This window comes from Zeus faber (assembly GCF_960531495.2).
Source record: "Zeus faber genome assembly, chromosome: 19".
Taxonomy (NCBI): Eukaryota; Metazoa; Chordata; class Actinopteri; order Zeiformes; family Zeidae; genus Zeus; species Zeus faber.
The window spans coordinates 18,952,865-18,975,248 of record NC_137206.1 but is presented as its reverse complement, the minus strand read 5'-3'; the positions used below and the strand labels follow the sequence as shown (position 1 = coordinate 18,975,248).

Here is a 22,384-nt window from a genome sequence, read left to right as displayed (position 1 = left end):
CAACAGTAACAATGTCTCCTCTTCGTAGTGTGGTTCCCTAAAAAGCAGCTCTCTAGTTTGGACCGACGGCCGCCCTGTTCCTGTGAACGTGAAGGTTTCGGAGGAGTGGTCACTCACTCCCCGCTGAGAGAAAAAAAAAAAGATGCTACAATCATCGAATTGTATCTGGAACAAGGCTGTTGAGAGTTTTGTGTGTGTGTGTGTGTGCGTGCGTGTGTGCGTGCGTGTGTGTGTGTGTGTGTGTGTGCGTGTGGTCTGGAGATCCACATGGAACAAACAGCGATGAAACGGGTTGACGACGTGTCCGAGCGAACTCTGAGGTTATCTATTGTAGTATAGAATAAAAAATATCTATTTCTCAATGTGGTAGTTGTGTGTGTATGTCATAAGTCAGAAGCTTCCTCTAACCGCAAAGACTACAACCGTTGGAAGCCGTGGCGGTCTTTTTCTTCTTCTTCTTTTTTTTTTTTTTTTTCCACATGGCAGCCTTCACAGAGGTGGAAGGAAGCCCCTTCCTAAAAAAAAAACAAAAAAACCCCCAAAGTGCTTCTGAATTTACAGCGTTTTTTTGTTAGTTGTGGAAGTTCATCCTACCGGTGGAGAAGAGGGGGGGCGGTGGGGGGAGGTGCTGGGTGTGCGGCAGTGCCCCCATGTGGTGGAGCAGGGGGATGCACGCGGCAGGGGGCGTGGCCGCAGGCCCGGGCAGAGCCTCCCGGAACAGGACCTGGCCCGAGGAGGGGTCCTGAGCGGGCGGGGCCACGGGCCGCTCCACACCCAGCAGCTCGTGGTCGTGGTCCACGCCGCCGCCGTCGTCATCGTCGTCGTCGTTGTTGCCGTCGGTGACGGCGGGGTTGCTGACCCGGAAGCACTTCTCGCGGTGCGCCTTGAGCATGTTGGAGAAGCGGAAGCGCTGGCCGCACACCTCGCAGGGGTACGGCTTCTCGCCCGTGTGCGTGCGGCGGTGGCGCTTCATGTTGGGACGACTGGTGAAGCTCTTCCCACAGATCTCACAGATGTACGGCTTCTCCCCTGGATGGAGAGACAGACGGGTAACAGAGAGATCTGACCAGTGTTGTAAAGCACCGCCTGTTTATTTTCATTCAAAATGGATATTATTGGATAGAATTGACCCCCGTGAAAATACATGTCCCTCCATATATTATTCATTGGTTAAAATAGGGCGCCTGGATCAGAGAATACACAGAGGTCAAGAGATCTGATACCAAGAAACACATCAAACAATATGAAAAAGCTACGACTTGAGCATGTTAGACGTCTCCAATGGAGAAAAACGGATTTCAGCCTCTGTTACATCATTTTTAATGACCCAAAACTTACTGTCCTAAGTTCATCCTGTTCGGTAAGAGCAATGCAATGGATCACCGCTCGGCACCGTGGTGCCTTTACTTTAAGGAAACCTGGAACCTAAAACGTATTTTATGACCGCTGGGTTATTTTATGACCGCTGGGAGTCATCCCAAGTGATTGACATTGGAATATTTAAAATTGGTCCAGTGTTGAGAGAAAAAACTTCTGTTGATTGCCGATGGAAGAAGGTGCTGGTGATTGCCCCGTTTCGCTGTGCATTGCAGCTCAGGGGGTGGCAGGGGTCGGCTGAGGGTCTCTATCGGCAGTGACGGTGTTATGGAGCCACCCTTGGTGAAAAGCCGTCAGCGGCTCTTTGAGAAAGCGGTTTACCGGTGTGCGTCTTCATGTGCTCGTCGAAGTACTGCTTCATGTTGAAGTCCTTCCCGCACCACTGGCACATGAACTGCTTGTGTCCGATGTGGATGCTCATGTGGGAGCGCAGCTGGTACTTGTACTGGAAACGCTCGCTGCAATTCTGTCAACACACACAGGCGCACACACACACACACACACACACACACGCACACACACACACACAGACACTGTCATTAGTGCCCCTCAAACTTTTTATCATGACAGAACGCTTTTCAAGGGCAATTTATTTTCACAAAATGAATAAAAATGTCACTTGGGGCTGCTTGTGTGTAAAACATGCAGTGAATTAAAAAGGTCATGCGTAGCCCACAGAAGCTTAGTTTTAAGGTGAGGTCTTCTCACTGCAGACTGAATCGATGAGCACATTCTTTAAGGACCACGAAGATGAAGTTCAAAACCGTTTGGGCCATTCAAAAAATTTAAATAAAGAAAAAAAAAATGAAAATGTTAACCTCCGCCCCCCACTGGACAGGATTGTCATATTAAAAGAAATGATTCCCAAAAATATTGCCGGGAGACAATTTGCGGATATCTAAAAAAAAACAACATTAACGTTAACTCTGGTTAACCTTAATGTTCTGGTTCTGGTTCCTATTTAAGGTGATTTTTTTTTTTTTTTATGTTTCTATATATTTTATATTGTTTATAGTGTGTACTTGATATGCTCTCTATTTTCTGCTGTCCCCTTTTTGCTGCTGGAACAATGTTAACTTCCCTGTTGTGGGACTAATAAAGGTTTATCTTATCTTATCTTAACTCATCTCCAAAGCAAAACTTTTCTATTATAAGAAAACGTTTAAAAATCTAGACTTGAACGCTTTCACATCCATAATTGATATCCCACTGACTCTCATCCACTAAAGCAAAGCTTTTTTTTTTGTACGAAACCTGTGAAAGGTCACTTGTTAACAGTCAAAATAATTGAAAACTCAAGGCTTTTGTTTGTGTGGAGAGCGGAAAAAAGGTTTGAAAAGGGTTGGAAAGGTTTGTCGAACCTCGCACTTGAAAGGCTTTTCTCCAGAGTGCTGCAGAGAGTGAACCTTCAGGGACATGCTGCGCTTGAACGACTTCCCACACGTCTCACACGTGAACGGCATCTCCTTTGTGTGGGCTGAACACACACGCACGCAGACACACACACACACACACGCAGACAGACACACACACACACACACACGCAGACAGACACACACACACGCAGACAGACACACACACACAGACACACACACGCACGCAGACACACACACGCACTCAGACACCAACACGCATGCATGCACACGCACGCACGCATATTCGCACACACACACACACACACGCACACACATACACACGCACACACACACACACACGCACGCACCAACGCACGCACGCACGCACACACAGAAAATTAAAATACACATAAAAAGAATCACTTCTGATCAGATAACCAGGCAATATTATTAAAACTGTGGGTAAAAATAAAGTTGGAGGAGAACAGTAGTATTGAGATGCTAAATATTCTATTAGACGCCACTCAAACACTCCATATGTGCTCAATGGTTCACTATTAAATCTTAAGACAAAACTCACAGAAAGACTAGTTTACATCATCTTCCACTGTTTCCATAGAGACTGAAAGGTTATATCACTATCACAGTTGAATACAGTATTTTCTCTGCAAAATACTGCTCGCCACTGGTCACCATCAAAGCTCATCCCATGCTTGGCTTCTCTTTTTTTTCCTCCAGCTTTGGTTTCAAAACAGGACCTTACATCCTTTATTGAAGGCCAGATATGTCAGTATCTACAATCCATCAAGTGAAAATCTTACGAATTAAAGGATGCATAAATAGCATCCCAAATGTCGTGAAAACATATATCTTTTATCAACTAACACATATTCAAATCCATTTTATTAATATAATTTTGGTGTAATATAACATACGTGGTAGGAAATATCAGGCGACAAAATATTCACAGGCTTTTCTCCCGACCCAGACACCAGGAAGAGCCCGGCTCGTCACCGCGTTGACTGACTGATTCCTTCAACTCACCAACCATGTGCTTCCTCACGTGAGCCATGGTGTAGAACTTCTTCTCGCAGATCTCGCAGGAGAACTTCTTCTCGGCGTAGCCGTGGACGATCTTGTTGTGTTCGTGCAGGGACCACAGCTTCTTGAAGGCCTTGCCACACGTTACACACTGGAATCAAAAACGCTGGCCGGGTTAGAGTATGCGTGACGGGGAAATTCTTTGATCCTAAAGGGATTTCAACGGTTTAAAACCACGGCGGTTTTGTTTTAATTTATGCGGCGATCATGACCACCGTGCTGCTGGCCGGCGTCCTACCTGGATGCTCTTCTCGCAGTCCGTCTGGTGGTGCAGCAGCAGCTCGCTCTCCAGCAGGAAGCGCTTGCCGCAGTTGTTGCAGATCTGCATGCGGTTGTGTGTGACGTTCATGTGCTTCTCAAGGTACCAGCGGTTGTTGAAGATGCGAGGGCATTTCTTGCAGGGGAAGTGCTGCTTCTCCTCCAGCCTCACCTTCTGGGCCAGGCTCTCCGGGTCCAGGGTCCTCTTTCGTCCCCGGCGCTGGTTGGCCTGCGCGGCCTCCGCCAGTGTCTGCCGCATGGAGGCGGTGGGCGGCGCCATGGCGAGGGCTCTGGAGCCCCGGCGAGGTCTGTCCAACACGACTGGCTGACCCAGGCCTGGAATGTTAAGGGTGTTTTCTTCCTCTTCCTCATCCTCTTCCTCCTCCTCATCGTCTTCGCTACTTGGCCCCAGAATGTCGCCCCCCTGGGGGCCGTGTCCGTCCTCCTCCCCGATTGCGTCGTTGTCGATCTCGTTGTCATTGTCCTCCTCACACTCATTGTCGGAAGCTCTGTCGTCGTTGTGGCGATGGCCAAACATGCCGGCGGTCTCTGCAGCAGTTGCGCATTTGCCTTCCAACCCCTTGGACACGTTGAGGGTCTGGTTGTTGAGGTTGACCTCCACGATTATCTGGTCTCTGTTAAAGGAGGCATGGCCTTCAGAGATCTCTGACTCCTGCCCGTTACCCTCCACTTTACACAGAGAGCCCATGCCTCGGTCCCCCGACGACCCCTCTTTCTGGTAGTACTGCTTCTGCTGGGAAGGCGCCTTCGCAGGACACTCCTCCACCCTCACCGAGAACGGACTGCTGCCCTCCCGGGTGTACACCCTGGCCAACTCAGACTCCTGCTTGATCTCCCGGTAGAGCTGACTTGGACCCACGGCTATGGACACCGGGTCGCCGCAACTCAGCCCTTCCTGATTGGCCATCTCCGCAGAGGAGGTTCTCAGCGACTGGCTGCCGATGAGGTCCCGACAGGAGGCCGCGATGTCGCCCATCTGCAGCAGGGCGGCGGCGTTGAGCACGTCACGCACCGTGCGGCCGCTCACCAGCAGCTTGGAGGTGTAGATGAAGTTAAGGATCTGCTGGAGGCCCTGCGAGGTCAGGGCGTCCAGAGACAGGTCCACCCGGCGCAGCTGCTTGCTTTGGGAGAACAGGGAGTGGAAGAACGGGCTGTAGGCGGCCAGCACGCCCTTGTGGGCCGGGAAGGTGCTGTGCTGGCGCACCAGAACTATGTCGACGTCACACAGGTCCGGCTGGAAGAGGCGCTGCTCGTTCAGCCTGTCCATCAAACAGGTGAAGTGCAGAGCCACATCCTCCACCAGAGAGAACTCAGTAGTGGGGAAGTCTGTGGTCTTCTCCACTATGAGCTGGAGACAAAGGAAAGAAAGAGTGATTGGCAGCGGGGGAAAGCACGGGGGAGAGGGCTGCGGAGAAATGATTAATTGAATGTCGTCCGCTCGTTCAGTGGCCACTGATGTGATATTACGCTCGTTAGAAAAAACGAAGTGCTTGGGTTGAGTAATGGCGCTGAGGAGATTGAAACATAAACAGCACTTAGGTCAAGACGGTCTTAAATAATTACCATATTGTGTCATTTATAACCTCCAGTTTGCTCGGTATGAAGAACAGTTATTGGCGCAAGGCGTGGTACTCAGTGGAGGGCGGTGAAAAATCTACAGGTACAACACTCAGCGCTCTGTGCGAGGTCCTGAACTTCCCAAGGTGGGTTTATTTTTGCACAGGAAGGGCAGGGTTTCGATCCAAACGGGATGTGAGAGGGGACAGCGGAGCAAACACTCACACACACGCGGGCACACACACGCGCGCGCACACACACACACACACACACACACACACACACACACACACACACACACACACACACACACACACACACACACACACACACACACACACACACACACACACACACACACACACACACACACACTCTGGCTCTCTACACGGACTGCATGATATGTGCATTGATATTCAGTCCCATTTCCCCCCCATTAGCTCGCTCTCTCAGCACACCCACTCACTACACCGTCCCCCGCAAATTATGCATAAGACAAAACACGTCCGGAGAAATAATTAGGCAAACCATGCCCAATAAATACTAACTAACTCTAGAAACAATTACCGGGATTTATGATTCCAGGCCTCTTTCAAGCCATGGAACACAAAGAATATGGACATGAGTGTGCTCTGCCCAAAGTGATGTAACTATTGGCCATTAAGGCATTTTCTGCACACACTGGGTCACAGACGAGACGTGGAAAACACAGAAAATAGGAAGACAGGGTGATAAATTGGTCCAAAAGCATTACAACGCCTGCACAAAATGTACTTTAAATATTAAACAAATGTGTCAGTTCTTAATATTAGCCCCATTGTAGAAACAGATTTTCCTCCACAGGATGAATGAGCATGAACATTTGATTTGCTTGGGGGCAGTAACCTTGAAAGTCTGCCCCGTTAAAATTAAATGACCAAATGTTAGATTTATTCTGGGATTGGTTTTATGGTGGGTGCCAGGATGGAGTGGGTTATCTCTCCGCACAAGACAACAGACATGGCCCAAGGGCAACACGCTGCAGCTGCAATCAGATCCTGTATGAGCTGTCAACTAGAGGTTATTCTGCTTTGTAATGATGATCTACTTCTTTGTGGCGACTCAAACAGGAAAAATCGTTATTCTTTTGTGAGGACAACAGTCCAGGGTGAATACAAATGGATGAATACTGAAGCTGTACCCACTAAATAAACATCAAAATCTGTAAAATATGAAGTGTCGACATTAAGCTGAAAGGCTTAGTGCCAGGTGTGAGGTCTGGCGACTTAACGCTAAAATGCAGCATCTTTGGAGTGAATCGCTCTTTATGCTGTGGTGCTGGTTCTATATCACTGGCACATCACTCTGGCATTTAAAATGTTCTGACCCCAGGGAGAAATGATAAAATATATATACATATACACAAATACATATATATCCGTACACATACAGTATACATATATATAAATAAACAAACAAACAAACAAATAAATAAATAAATCACACACACACACACACACACACACACACACACACACACACACACACACACACACACACACACACACACACACACACACACACACACACACACACACACACACACACACACACACACACACATAAAGTATACACTAATCAACAACATTAAAGTGGACCTATTATGCTCCTTTTTACACAAGTTACTGTAATATAGGTCTCTGAGGCGCCCAAAATGTGTTTTTGAAGTTTGTTGTGCTGAAAATACCTCTCAGATTGTGCATTACGGCCATTCGAACATGCCTCTAAATCCACTGGGTTCCTGAAGCTCTGTTTCAATGGGTGGAGCCACCCTCCCGACGGCAGAAGTCCACCGGACGCATTGGCGCAGCGTACGGCGCGGCATGCAGCGTGATTTTCCACCAGCTGCGTGGTGAAGCGTCCCAGACGCGTCGATGTTGTAGAGGGAGGAGGAGTATTGGAAACAAGAGCGATTTGAATATTTTTTAACAAACAGTTTGATCATACTGTGGCAGGGTCGACCAGAAATTGAAGGAGACGAGGACAGAACCTCCGTGTAAAGCCAAAGCCGGTTTTTTGTGATTTACAACTACCCGGGGCTTGAGGTGTCCAGTCGGAAAATAACAACCTTAGATGGCCATGTCCCTTTTTATTACGGACTTATCTTCAGACATTCTCTCTCTCCTTCCACTCCCACGCAGTGCTCTCCTCTCCTTCCACACTATCCTGGACACTTCCCCTCCAGTCAGATGAACTTATGCACATTATAACAACCCAACAATGCACTTCAAGCCCCCCCATCTCCCTCCTCCCCCCACAGTCATACGCACACACACACACACACACACACACACACACACACACACACACACACACACACACACACACACACACACACACACACACACACACACACACACACACAGTGTGTTTGTTCTTTGTATTTCAAACGGGTCCTGATCAATAAGTAAATCCAACATCAGCTCTAGGTCTCTGGCACAATGTCATATAAAACACATTCAAATTGATTGCACGCTGTATAAAAACACTTCCCTGTAGTTTTATCTTGTGTTTCGATGGAAAGGGCTTTGCCCATTTGAAAAGAAAATAGACCTTGCACGCAAAAATAGAGAAATGCAGTGTGGCTTACGTGGCCAGTGGAGCCGCAGCAGTGGATTAAAATGGTTTTGATAGGAAGAGTGCACTTACGGCGCACCGCGCTGCGCCTGGAGAACTTCTACCGTGATGCCCCTAGTTCTGTGAGCCAATGGGGTTTGAACACAAGTTCAGGGTTCTGTGAGCCAATGGGGTTTGAGCATGGCTTCCTGGTTTCGTTCTATTTACCCCGTAACTTTCACTTATTTGACCTTATCAGTCCACCAAAATCTGTTTCTGAACAAATTTGAGGCGATAAATAAGCAATCCAGTTGCTGAATGATCACTCATATTAGAGCTTCAAGGCGTAATTTAAAAGTTTGTTCCCACTTTCGTTCCTGTTCTCCAAGCTTGTGGGAGATACCGCATCAGGACTCTCGCCTGCGAGAGATTTTTTTGTTTCACGTAAACGTCAGAAAATAAAATAAAGTATAATAAAATAATAAATCAACAACAAAAACACACAACTTTTATTGGTTTTGTTTGGAGAAACGCACAGTGGATGGGATGGAGCAGATGACCATATATAGAAATCTGTGAGGAGCTGACGCCAGCTCGTGCAGAGCGGTCAGAAGCCTGAATGTTTTGCTCAGAGATTCCTTTGTTTACCTCATTATTTGACACTCAGGCCACGTCATCACATCCTGCGTTGTAACATTATATGTATATGACAGAAAATAAGGAAAAGCACTATAGGCCCCCTTTAAAACCACCTTCCTAATATTGTGTAGCCACCAAAACAGCTCTGACCCGTGGAGGCATGGACTCCACAAGACCTCTGAAGGTGTCCTGTGGTATCTGGCACCAAGACGTTAACAGCAGATCCTTTAAGTCCGATAATGCAGACTACGTGATTGTGGCCTGGTTTTCCATGCTCAGGCAGGCTGTTGGAGATCGCCAAGCCAAGCCCCCAGATCGGAGGCATATTAAAGCGCGCTCCCGCGAGTGACAAGCATGCAGTGTGAACTGCTCACAACGCGATACAGCTTTTCCTTCCTTGTGATGAGAACTAACATATGCGTGTGGCAGACCAAGGGGTGTGGTTAAGCCGCGGGGCTGCAAACGGCAGCACGACTTCCTTCCCACAGCCGTGCACCTGCCCCAAATCAGCGCCCAAGTGACACTGATTCGACCGACCCGGGTCAGGAAGTTTTCTTTAAGGGGACCTATTAAGCTTTTCCTTATTTTCCGTCATAAATATAATGTCACATCCCATCCGCTGTCCATCTCTGCAAACAAAACCAATAAAAAAAGTCTGTTTATCATTGTAGATGTATTTATTTTATTTATTTTATTCTATTTCATTTTCCGAGTCCCGGTCCGTCGCAGTGCGGTGTCCGTGTCCCCCACAAGCCTGGAGAAAGGCAACCAAAGTCAGGAACAGACTTTTAAATGGGGCCCTGTAGATCTCATATGAGTGAAGATTCAGCAACTCGATTGCTTATTTCTCGCCTCAAGTTTGTCCAAAAAAAAGATTTTGGTGCACCGATAAGGTGAAATTGGCAAAAGTTACGGAGCAAACACAACGAACGAACGCCGGGAGCCATGCTCAAGCACCATTGGCTCACAGAACTCGTGACCTCAGGAGGGTGGCTCCCCCCACTGAAACAGCCTGTTTTTACAGACAGAGTGGGTAGGATGCATGTCAGAATGGCTCGGATGCACAATGAGTGGTATTTTCAGCACAACACTTCAAAAACATGTTTTTGGGACCTCAGAGACCATAGAGGAGCCACACGGGGCGCGCTGCCCGGTGTCCGGTCTTATTCTGTCCTCTTAACATAACTATTATTTATCCTTTTGGCCAGCGTGTCCCCCGAGCCAACCTGCCCTGCTCGCCTGTTAATAACCGCAAGCCAAAGCGGCGCTGAACTCAAACCGTCTCCTCCTGCCTCCCCCCTTCCGCCCCGGGAAGTGACGAGCGGTCACGACGTGCTTTTAGTGTTTGGCTCTCGCGCTGAATTATAGGAAACACCCAAAAGTAAGGACGAAATTAAATAAAGGAAGCATCCTTTAGAAGGTGGTCTCTCGCACGCACGCACGCACGCACGCACGCACACACACACACACACACACACACACACAAAGCTGAGGCGTTGGAAGAAAAAGGTGTTCAGTAAACCTGCACAGACTCATTCATACATACTGTATATACACACACGCACACACACACATATTCACACGCACTAACCACCATATGTGTGTGTGTGTGTGTGTGTGTGTATACACACACACACACACACACACACACACACACACACACACACACACACAAAAAACATTATTGGATTAAGCTTCAACCCTGGAATCATAAAACCCATTCTCTCCCCCTTTGAGCTCGGGTGGAAAAACCAGAAGTGGAAGGTTAAAGTTTGGTCACGCTGGACATTCCAACCTGACGACTGGACGAGCCCAAAAAGGAGGATGCCTGGAGATGACATCAGCGGCAGGCCAAAAACTGCACTGGCATACTAGCATACTATTTCCTGGTACTATTTAGGTACCGGGATGACATACTACATCCTGCGAAATATCGGAGTATGCCAACACTGCACGCTGCGCTGGCAGGCCTATCCCACAATGCATTGCAAGAGCCATCCCTACCTGCCCTTTGATTTTCCATCTTTATAGCTATGTATGTATATGGTTGAACATCGTCCTTGGTAATCTGAGGCATTTTGATACTCAGTTGTGTTATTAATTGTTGTCATTAATGTTGTTAATTACCATAGTTACTATTCTATTTTATACTATACTTGTATAACGGATTACAGCCACCACAATTTTATTTCATAACTTCGTCTCTTGTACTCGAATTCTACCCAACACCGGCTTTAAGTATTGAACTGTGCGTGAAAAAGAGATCAACTGCGAGCAATGTTTTTATTTATATTTTACATAGAAAATAGTTTCTCTCTATGTTCTCTTCCGAGACAAGAGTCCCTCCTCCGTCAGCGTTCCCACACAGCGCCACACCTCAGCAGATGCTGTACCAGCGGAGGTAATGTCTATTAAGGCTTATTATTCTCATATCACTCATATTATGTTCCACCAAAAAAAAACAAAAAGAAACAGCAGGGCAGTTCTATTGCACACCAAGAGGCCAAACAGCAAATGGAGTGAGTGCTTTGGCTGCGAAGAGCCCCTCCACCCCCCGTGACCCCCCGTCTCTCCTCATCTCTGGGAGCCCTCCCTGCCCGGCCGCCGGGCTCTCTAAATGTCAGGGCGAGAGCTTGTTTGCCGTCATTAGAGGGAGCGCCACCTTTCACCATCCTCTCAATCAGATGTCTCGCCATCCATTATTCATATCTGGTGTGACCCATGACAAACATGCCGGCAGGGGGGGAGGGGCGGGGGGGAATTAGTGACACACCCAACCAGAGGTGTCATTTAAACAAGGCTTCAATCAAAGCTCCGTTCACCCTTCGCCCAACACACCCCTCACACCAGCGCCACGCACACTCTGCTAGGAATACGCTGCTCAGTGTGTTCTGTAAATCCCCAGAGATTAGGGCTATGGACTCACTCCTCAACTGGCCTTTTGATTTCAATTATGAATACTGTTGTAACATACTCGGTCACTCCAATTCTATTTGCTTATTAATATGACCTATTTAATATAACCGTTTCACATTTGACACCCATTTAAACCCATTTAATGTTAAAATGATTATAATGACAGGCTGGACGTGCATAAATATATCAAATCGTTAACGGATAAGGCCCTGACACCGGAAGTGCTCTGTAGGCTGGCTTTGCACCCTTTTTCTTGTGAAGCCTCCAAAGCAGAGCAGCTTGATGCACTTTTCTTCTTGTTGTTAGACAACCGGAATCACTCCAGAGTTTAAAACTATTTGAGTGTTATTTCTGTTGCGTCACATCTAGAAGCTCCGGGCATCCACCAACAACCACCGGGGGTTTTTGCGTTTCATGACGATGGCTGTTCCCGGCTGTAAACCGGCGCCGCTTCCCCGCGCCGCAGAAGCCCCGTCGCCCCCAACCCAACCACTCGGGACAATGATCCAAAATGACACTGATGCTTGGTGCTTTTTTTGCTGCAAGTTGATTGTATTTCAACTTGGGGCATCGAGAGCACTGGACAGCGCGAGTTACCCAGCAACGCAAAATCAGCCAGCAGAAAGATTGAATCACATTGATAACAACGACAACTAACAATCTTACCCCAGCGGCTAAAAAGCGCGATACAGCCCCAAGGAGGATGTAGAGATCAAATATTTTATGATGAAAAAAAACTTCAGGATCCAGCCCCGTTGGAGCCCATCCCACCGTCAGTTTGTCTGTTCAAGCCCCCTAACAACTCCGGTTTGTTTCCGTGAGTGTCTTGTGGATCCTCGCACGGCTCACCCTCGCCAACGCCGGTGGTATGCACTTGGCACCGGCACCGGCTCGTGGAACGACGCCAGACAGAACAGCGCCTCAGCGTTTAGCAGACGCAGGAATGAAACCCTGTCTCTGCTTTGACTTTCACGGGCGAAAAATAAATAAATAAATAAAATAAATACCCTTTCTCTCCCACACCCCTTTGCCCTTGACAGACCACAAAGATTTACTAGTGAATAAATTCTGCCTCTCCTTTAATGACCTGCTCAACCGCAAGCGGTGGATGCGGCATGACGTCCCGAGGACTCCCAAGTTTTCTCCGTCTCTGCTGAATGGGGAGAATTGAAAACCTTATCGGGAAAAGAGCTTTGAGGCCTGTGAGAGGAAAGCAGATGCAGCTATAAAACTGCATTCCTACGGCGCAATACCCTTCCTATTGGGTTTCCCTGCTCTTGGCTCACAGCACCGGCCACATTTATATCATACGACCGGGTCAAAATCATATTTCCATATGCTCCCAAATAGTCAAACTGCAGCACAGTGTAAAGTGCTAACATATGTTCAAGATAAACAAAATAAAGCGGAACACATCCCGATTTCATTAAGGGAATTAAACTGCTTTTGCGTGCTACTTGAAGTCACCCTTGAATTAATGAGTTTAAAAACGCGGGAGCATCTATCCTGGCTGTCTAAGTTCGGCACTCTCTGGCGAACAGACAGAGCCATTAGCGGGGGCCAATGTCACTGTACAGCACAGAGTCATGCACACGTCGATAGAGAGGGAGGGACGTGGCGGTCAGACAGGATGGCGTCCCACAGGGAAATGTTCTGGAGCTCCTGTCTCTTCTCCCTCTCTTCTCCCTCTCTTCTCTCTCTATCTCTCTCTCTCTCTGTCTCTCTGTCTCTCTGTCTCTCTATCTCTCTCTGTCTCTCTGTCTCTCTGTCTCTCTGTCTCTCTGTCTGCCGCTCTCCTCCGTAGACCCCGTCTGGACTGAACCCAACGTCTCCACTAAGAGCCGTCTACCGACAGAACATGCTCCGGATGCTCCACAAAACATCGGAGCATAAATATTTGGGTAGACAGTTCATTTGCCTCAACTCAACTAATTCACATTCTATGTATTATTATTATCGTCATTAATATTTCTAATATTGCTGCAAAAATTCCCCAAGAAATTTGGACGGGAACATACAATTGTGCAACGTTAAAAAAAATATATAATAATTGTGATCATCGGCTCAAATAATTATTGATCAGGTGATTATGTAAGAATGATTGACAGCTCTTGCTGTAACTACAAAAGGAACGTCAAAACAAGATAACCTAAACATCTACCAGACTTAGGTTGGGTTATTACTATGTTATGTAACTACCATGAACCTACTGCTGGGCCAACTAGTGTGTGTGTTTGTGTGTGTGGGTGTGTGTGTGTGTGTGTGTGTGTGTGTGTGTGTGTGTGTGTGTGTGTGTGTGTGTGTGTGTGTGTGTGTGTGTGTGTGTGTGTGTGTGTGTGTGAGATACCAAGCCCCCCTCCCAAACCATAGCTAGTGCCAAGGCCACTTCCTTTCTACCCACAATGCAAAGCGCCCACTCAGCGTTTCCCCTTCAGAGTGAGCGTTCCTGCCGGGCGGAGGGAGGGGGCGTGGGGTCTGAGTGACACCCTGAGGAAGGAGAGCGGGCGTCACGTCAGCCCTCATCCAACTCACTTCCACGGGGACACAGCAAGTCACGCACACACACACACACACACACACACACCCTCCCCTGAGTCATCAGCACTGCAGTGAAGAGGTGAGTCTGACGAGCGCGCAAATACGAGTGTCGCGGAAAGGGGATGAGAGCTGATTAAAATCGCAAGTCGGCCGTTTAGCACGAGGGTGCTTCTGCGACGGGATCCACTCGTGAACAGCCGCATGCGGGTGGACGGGCGGCGGAGAAGAGAGAGGGCGCGAGCGGGAGGGAAGAGGAGAGACAAGACAAGGGCATGTTATGTCTGGTGCAATCCAATCAGACGGCCATTAAAAAGGCATCAGGATAATGACAGGCAGCGCATCCTCCCGAGCTGCTGACACCGCCAGACCCAGCAGGTTATTCCTGGAGATGCACAGTCACCGCGGCTCAATTTCGACTCTCTATGGGGGGGGGGGGGGGGGGGGGGGTCATTGGGGGTCTGGTTTTATGTTTTTAAAAAGAAAAAAATATTAATAAATGAACGTGGCCGTGGCTGGAGAAGATAACGTGAGGCCAACTCGCCCCTCGCCTCCTTCGGTGTTTTTGTGTCTGGAGGATGAGTTCTCCTCTGTCCCCTCTCCTCTCCTCTCCTTCCTCCAAATCCAATCAGCACACACAGGCTTGGCGCTGACCTTGAGATAGAGGAGGCATATACCATAGCAGATGCACAGTGGACCACACACACGCACACACACACACGAACACACACAGATATACACACACACACACACACACACACACACACACACACACACACACGTGTGCACACACACACACACACACACACACACAAAACCCTGGATACGACCCCTACATGCTACACATTATGAACATGTATTTTACGTAACATGCAATCAGAAGTTTGATATACACAAGTTGTACTGGAATGTGGTGAAGAAGGTGTATTAAAACTATAATACAGAAATAATGTATTAAAAAACATAAATAAATGTCTCTATCCACTAATGTATTGTGTTGTGTCAATTTTGCAAATAAACACAGCATTATTTGTACTGTATTTGATTATACATACATTTACATGCATGTAAATGTTTTGCATTTGCGTTTGTGTTTTATGACACATATCACGTTGGGGGGATCTTTGTTTGAGCCATGGATTTCTTATGTATTTAAAAATCTCCATTTTCCATTTGGATTGTATTATTTGGATTGCATTATATGTATTTGTGAATTGTGACACAGAATTCCTTCCACAGGAATGCGAGGCCACGCCACCTGAACCTGAACACTATTCTCTTATCAAGTGCGTTGCTCTGGCTTGTGTGTGCATCATATTGATAGGCTGCTGCTGCAGAACCCATCACAGCACAGTAATGGAAATTGCTCCGAAAAAAATCAATGTTCAATAACTGAGTGGGGAACTCCAGCGATGTGCTCCGTGCTCAAACACACACAGCTGCACAAACACAGAGGGACTGGAGTTAAGGTTTAAGATTTAATACATTTAGTTTGTAACACATTCCTAGTGAATTTCATATTGATTATTGCTACTCTGAGAGTTTTCATTTTTCATAACAAAAAAAAAAAAGAAAGAAAAAAAAAAAAGGCAACTTTGGGTAAGGACCACATATTGCATAAACTGAAGCTAAACCATGTATCGGCTACACTTAGATTCAACTAATATGTCTCGGGTTGGAATTAAAATACTTCTAGCTGCACTTTGTTGTATTCATTAGTGACAGTAACAATGGCGGCATTAATGGAGCTGTTAAGAGGCTTAACCAGATGTCTGAATCAAACGGCGAGACACACTGACACTCTACAAACCACCCCTATCTGATCAGCCTGAATGTCTTATTTGCGATGTTGAGAGTCCAGTCTCACAGTATTCTGATACTGCGATGGGACACCGGGCTAATTATTTTTATTTTGTCACCCCTCCCATCATCGCCACATTCCACGCATTCAAAATCACCAGTTTAAATACGGTTTTGACCGGATCAATCACCTGTGAGTTAAAACCCGTGAAAATGAATCCAGAGGTGTTCACTTGGCTCGAGCCTTGCACCGGCGGAGGCGGCTCCATAAAACTTAAAAACACATTTCCCATCTATATGTTAATGCAACCACAGGTGACAAGCCAATCTAGGATTGATATGTGTTTACCCAAGCATGAAATTGGGATACACAAACAAAAAATAAGGATGAGAACGCAGCGCAGGCGGCGTCTCGGAGATGAACACCGAGATGTGACAGCGCGGGGGTCACTGCCTCGGCGGCGTCTTAAACAAAGCTGCTGAGCACCTGGCCGTCAGTTTGGAACCAGCTGAAACGCCAGGCACGCACGCACACACACACACACACAAAATGAACAACTATAATTATTAATGACCATATGTCATATCATACTTTAAACTACCATACAGTTCAATCTGAGGAACATCCGTAGGATTCTGAATACAAAAGCTACTGTAATATAGTTGTTATACTATAATATTGAACTTCTGTTATGTTGCCAAGTGTGCTGGCGGCACAGCGCGCTTACGATTATTGCACATCTTCTTCTTATTATTATTATTAGGCCAAAATTCACCGCGCTACTCCTGCCACAGTTTCCGAGCCACAGACATGCAAAATATATCAAAACAACCGTCTCAGTCCCGACAGGTGAGCTGTAACACTGTGGGAGGTCTTGACTGGCGGTTTATGAGATATTACAATTTTTGTGCACATGAGCTTTCCTAGGGTAAAAAAAAAATGGCGGGAACGAAATCCAGTCGTCATAGATACATGTTCGAATTTATTTTTACATTTTTCCAGAAATGAACTAGTTGTCCATTCTATTTGTCTAATTGTAGATTCTGAGTATGTGTACGTATATGTGTGTGTGCATGTGAGCAGGTATCCATTGAAAAAGAGATCTGATCTCAATGGCAATTTACCCATACAATAAAGGATAATCAGTTCAGTTCCTCCTGGAACTTTGGGCGACGAGTCCCCACCATTCTACCAGAATGGCGCCTTCTCGTCGTTTCCATAACATGCTTCTTTTTACGGGGTGAGGTTGTTAACTCCACGGCCAACCCCCAACCCGGAGGTCCACACAGAAAGACTCCTATTTGGGAGATAACGGAGCACAGTGCCAACAGCGCCCCAGGAACAGGAATCGAACCCAGGACCATCTTGCTGTGAGGCAGCAGTGCAATGCACTGCGCCACCGTGGCCCCCATAAAGGATAATAATAATATGAAATACCGAAAAATAATGTTTCCACATTTCCCCGTCCACCCATGAGACGCTGTTTGGATGTGACATTAAAAGAAGACACCGAGCCCTGACAGCAGGAGCGGCGACGACTCTGACCAGCGGCCGCCGCCGCGAGGTCGGAGCGGCCAAAACCGAAGCTCCACCAGGAAGCCAGAGTCTGGGCCAGAGAGCTGCACAGGAAGTGCTGAGTCAGGACGGCCGGCTAGAGAGAGAGAGAGATAGAGAGAGAGATAGAGAGAGAGAGAGAGAGAGAGAGAGAGAAAGGCCTGTGGTGCTGGCATCTCCTCCAAACACAGAGCATAGCAACGCTGCTACCAAACACACACACACACACACACACACACACACACACACACACCTGCAGTGCATGCATTGACACGGCAGTCACGATCATGACATTTCAGTTGGCGATTGTCATACAAATGAATCACGATTAACAATTTAATTGCCTTTTTTTGGTTAACTTCATGCCACTATCAGATTATCTGCCTTTAATGGTGACATGATGCACATACAACTCACGGAGAACAATGGTCCTTTGACTCTTGTGGTATAAAAATGATTTTTAAATTAAATCGAAGAGTCATTTATAAGTACTGAACATCAGAACATAAAAGACTACATAGACGGTTAATAATGCAGTTTCAAAGTTGCATTCTACTCGTTGCATCATTTCTCACATTGGCTTAAATCTTTATTCTTGGTTTGCTTTTTTTTTTGGCTATTTGTGTTTATTTTGCAAATTCATTTTTTATTTACTTATTCTTCTATTTTATTTTTAAAATAGTATTTTCTCAGACTGCTTAACTTAAGCTGACCACGACAAATTCCTAGTAGATGCATCTGGCGTAATAAAATCATTCTGATTCTGATTCTGATCAACGTTCCCCTTAAACCAGAGCAAAAACAGATATTAGAATCAACAATTCCCCAAAATTATCATAACCCGCTCAAATATATGCGATCAGGCGATTATGTAACAACTGTGAAAGCTCCAGCATTGGTGCGCCAACCGGATCAAATTATTAATTTTATACGAGAGTAAACAACATTATCAAGGGGCATCAATTAATTTAAAAAAAATTTCCCCACAGGCCGACAGAATATAACACAACGAACTGAAGTCCACCTCGCTAGGAGACAATGACGGGGTAGTGATTATTTTCGGGAAACAAAGGAATACTAGGACGCGTGGTCCGGGGAGCCGGTGGCAAAGAGGACAGAGCTGCGCTGCTTCCGTCGTTCCATCATTATCCCTTCAGAGCACGACGGAAAAGCCGCACAGGACCCCGACGCGACCGCCAGCTCCCTAATCAGAGGGATAACTCGCCGAGCGAGTTCATCTGTTTGGCGACAAGGTCACGCGGGAAAGGACCGGGAGCGGCAAAAACGTAGGTGGGGGAAGCTCCATCCGTCTACAGCTGCGCCGCTTCGACCAATCGATGAGCGGCTCCGAGCGGGTGACTTTGAGGTTATCGACCCCTGGAGCGTCTGATTGGTTTGAAGTTAGAGGCGAAAAACACAGCGCTTCAGACCATGTGATGGGTTCACATCGGGCCTGTGTCATCCATATAAGCATAAGTAAAGCATTAGACTGTGTGTGTGTGTGTGTGTGTGTGTGTGTGTTTGTGTGTGTGTGTGTCTGTGTATTGCCATAATTGTGAGGGCCAGTCTGAGTTTTTAATCTTTTGAGTGAGGACATTATGGCAAGTGGGGACATGGTGTGTGTGTGTGTGTGTGTGTGTGTGTGTGTGTGTGTGTGTGTGTGTGTGTGTGTGTGTGTGTGTGTGTGTGTGTGTGTGTGTGTGTGTGTGTGTGTGTGTGTGTGTGTGTGTTTGTGTTTATTACCATACTTGTAAGGACCAGTGTGAGTTTTTAACCTTTTGAGTAAGGACATTATGGCAAGTGGGGACATGGTGTGTGTGTGTGTGTGTGTGTGTGTGTGTGTGTGTGTGTGTGTGTGTGTGTGTGTGTGTGTGTGTGTGTGTGTGTGTGTGTATTACCATACTTGTAAGGACCAGTGTGAGTTTTTAACCTTTTGAGTAAGGACATTTTGGGAAGTGGGGACATGGTATGTGTGTGTGGGTGTGTGTATGTGTGTGTGTGTGTGTGTGTGTGTGTGTGTGTGTGTACGTACGTGTACGTGTACGTGTGTGCGTATTGCCATACTTGTGAGGGCCAGCGGGAGTTTTTAACCTTTTGAGTGTGGACATTATGGGAAGTGGGGACATGGCATGTTTGTGTGTGTGTGTGTGTGTGTGTGTGTGTGTGTGTGTGTGTGTGTGTGTGTGTGTGTGTGTGTGTGTGTGTGTGTATGTGTAAGCTTGTGTGTGTGTGTGTGTGTGTGTTTGTGTGTACGTGTATGTGTGCGTATTGCCATACTTGCGAGGGCCAGTGTGAGTTTTTAACCGTTTGCGTGTGGGCATTATGGGAATATTTGTGTGTGTGTGTGCGTGCGTGTGTGTGTGTGTGTGTGTGTGTGTGTGTGTGTGTGTGTGTGTGTGTGTGTGTGTGTGTGTGTGTGTGCGCCTGTGTCAAACCCAACAGATTGTGATCCAAGATCAAGGTATCCTACTTCCCACCCTATTAACTCTTCCTTAAAAAAAAAAAAAACAAAAAAAAAAACAGTTAGGATAAACGCATGCCCATCTGTTTTAAATCTGCTCAAGTCTCTCTCTCTCTCTCTCTCTCTCTCTCTCTCTGGCCCAAATTCAGCTCAACGCTAACAATCATTTTTGCACGGGGGAAGGGACGCCCCTGCTTATCCTCAAATGCTTGACAATTAAAGGGTCGAACAGCGAGCCGTGAAAATGAATTCTCCTCAAAATCACAAGAGTTCACAAAGGGTTTTTAAAATACCGAAAACGGTTCCTTCTGGAGGAGAATGCAGCATTGTGTCACTGGTACAAATCCGCGGTGACTCATTGCCAGAAACAATAGATCTCCCGACAGCGTTTAGTCCAGGACAGACGTTCAAAAATGTATTTTTTTTATTTATTTATTTATTTTTTTTAAAGGGCTCCGTCAGGCAAACTTCTAACACCTCGACCAACAAGGAAAAAGAATCCTTACGTAAACCCGGCGGGACCGACCTCGCTTTCTGCGCGGCCTCGTCCGACGGCTTTTTTTTTTTTTTTTTTTTTAATCACAGGCGGGCATCAATTCGCAGGCACCTACGCTCGTCTTTTCCAGGGTCAGCGACGACGTCCCGCCGCTGCGGGGCGCAGAGACGTCCGATGCGGTTTGTTGCTCCGCCGTGGAAATGGCCGCGCTTGTCACAAGAATTTAAGACAGTTGGGCGCCCGGGCGCGGATAGAGAGAGAGACAGTGGAACCTCAATGTCAAGGGTGTAAAGGAATGCCCTAAATAGGGGCTTACATAAATCTATCTGCACACTGGAAGGATACCGGGTCCAAAGTAGCTTCACGAGACCTCACAGTTCGGCGACTGGCCCGAGGAAAGTGTTGAGAAAGGCCCAAAATTGAAGCGTCGCGACCGCATGACTTGAACGACCCGGTCGCGATGCACGTGCAGCCTCGTCCCACTGATGACACTATTAGATTAAAGTGGTAATCCGTGAGATTATTTGGTTAAAAAAACAACAAAAAAACACGTATTTCGATCTTCAGCACGTATTGATTTATCTTGCGCATTGTACAAAAACAGCCATTCAATGTATTTGCCTCGTGCAAGCGTTCTCCTGTGCGCTGTTTGCATTGTCGGCGGCGGGGTCCGCCACCTTTTTCCCGGCCGGAACGCAAAGGCGCGCCGGCGCCGGAGGAAAGCGTGAACATGTCCCCCGCCACCTGGTGTGACCAACGAAAACAAATCAACCAATCAGAAGAAGGCAAACTTCGGAGAGGGGGAAGTGACCGTCCTGGAGCGGGGACGAGTGTTAACCCAGATGTTTGACAAAAAAAAAAAAAAAAAAAAAATCACAAAACTTTTTAGCGTGATCCACCCCACAGACCGTCTTACGAGTTGCCACTTCAATATCGGATCCGAGATTTACGCTTGGGAAAATGAGACAATCACAAGAGCAACGAGAACAACACAACCACACCGAAAACATGCCGGCTCGTTGGGAGTGGAACGGGAAGGGAGAAGAAGCGGTGCAATTTCCTGCTCGACACCAGGTAAAATGCGTCAAATGATCGGAGCGTGGTGCCAATGGGCGCTTAAACCGGCGCCGACGCGACCGGGAAACAATCTCCGATCAGATTTAGTCGCACGTGGCCGTGTGCCACGGGAATGAGCCGCTGCGCTGTTTATCGCAGCTTACCCCCATGCGTGCACACACACAAAAAAAAAAAAAAGAAATCGCTTGAAAAGGGAAGGAAACACAGCCACGAGCGGCCGACGTCTCTCTCTCTCTCTCTCTCTCCCTCCCTCTCCCTCCCTCTCTCCCTCTGCTCTTGCCAGGGCCGACCCCGGCGACCTGACCCAGATATTAACCCAAGCCTCCAGATGTGGACGCGCTGGGATTACTCCACCGCTGCAGCAGGGACACATGCTTCCTAACAGGCATCCTGGAATGACCCTGCACAAACACACACGCGCACGCACGCACACGCACACACACGCACGCACACACACACACACACACACACACACACACACACACACACACACAGTCTGGGAAAGAAAAAAAATAAAAGGAGAAGGAACCATAAGAGCTCTTGAAGATCAGCAGCAAACCTCCTGTAAAATAAAAGTCCCGATAAAGTGATTTGTGGAGCGCTGCGACGTTTCTTTTTACCTCGAGGCGAGAGCTCGTCCC

At 47.2% G+C, this 22,384-nt stretch overlaps 1 protein-coding gene across 1 annotated transcript in view; it reads right to left on the bottom strand.

Moving 5' to 3' along the window:
• Nucleotides 1-571: 571 nt before the first annotated feature.
• Nucleotides 572-22,384, bottom strand: part of zbtb47b (zinc finger and BTB domain containing 47b) — a gene marked incomplete at its 3' end in the record, with an annotated part of 24,920 nt that continues 3,107 nt past the window's right edge. The window contains exons 2-6 of the mRNA XM_080019912.1: nucleotides 4,072-5,460; nucleotides 3,777-3,924; nucleotides 2,739-2,854; nucleotides 1,699-1,843; nucleotides 572-1,029 (exon numbers count right to left, since the gene is read on the bottom strand). Coding sequence (XP_079876038.1) covers nucleotides 572-1,029; nucleotides 1,699-1,843; nucleotides 2,739-2,854; nucleotides 3,777-3,924; nucleotides 4,072-5,460 — 2,256 coding nt within the window. The remainder of the gene's footprint in view (nucleotides 1,030-1,698; nucleotides 1,844-2,738; nucleotides 2,855-3,776; nucleotides 3,925-4,071; nucleotides 5,461-22,384) is intronic.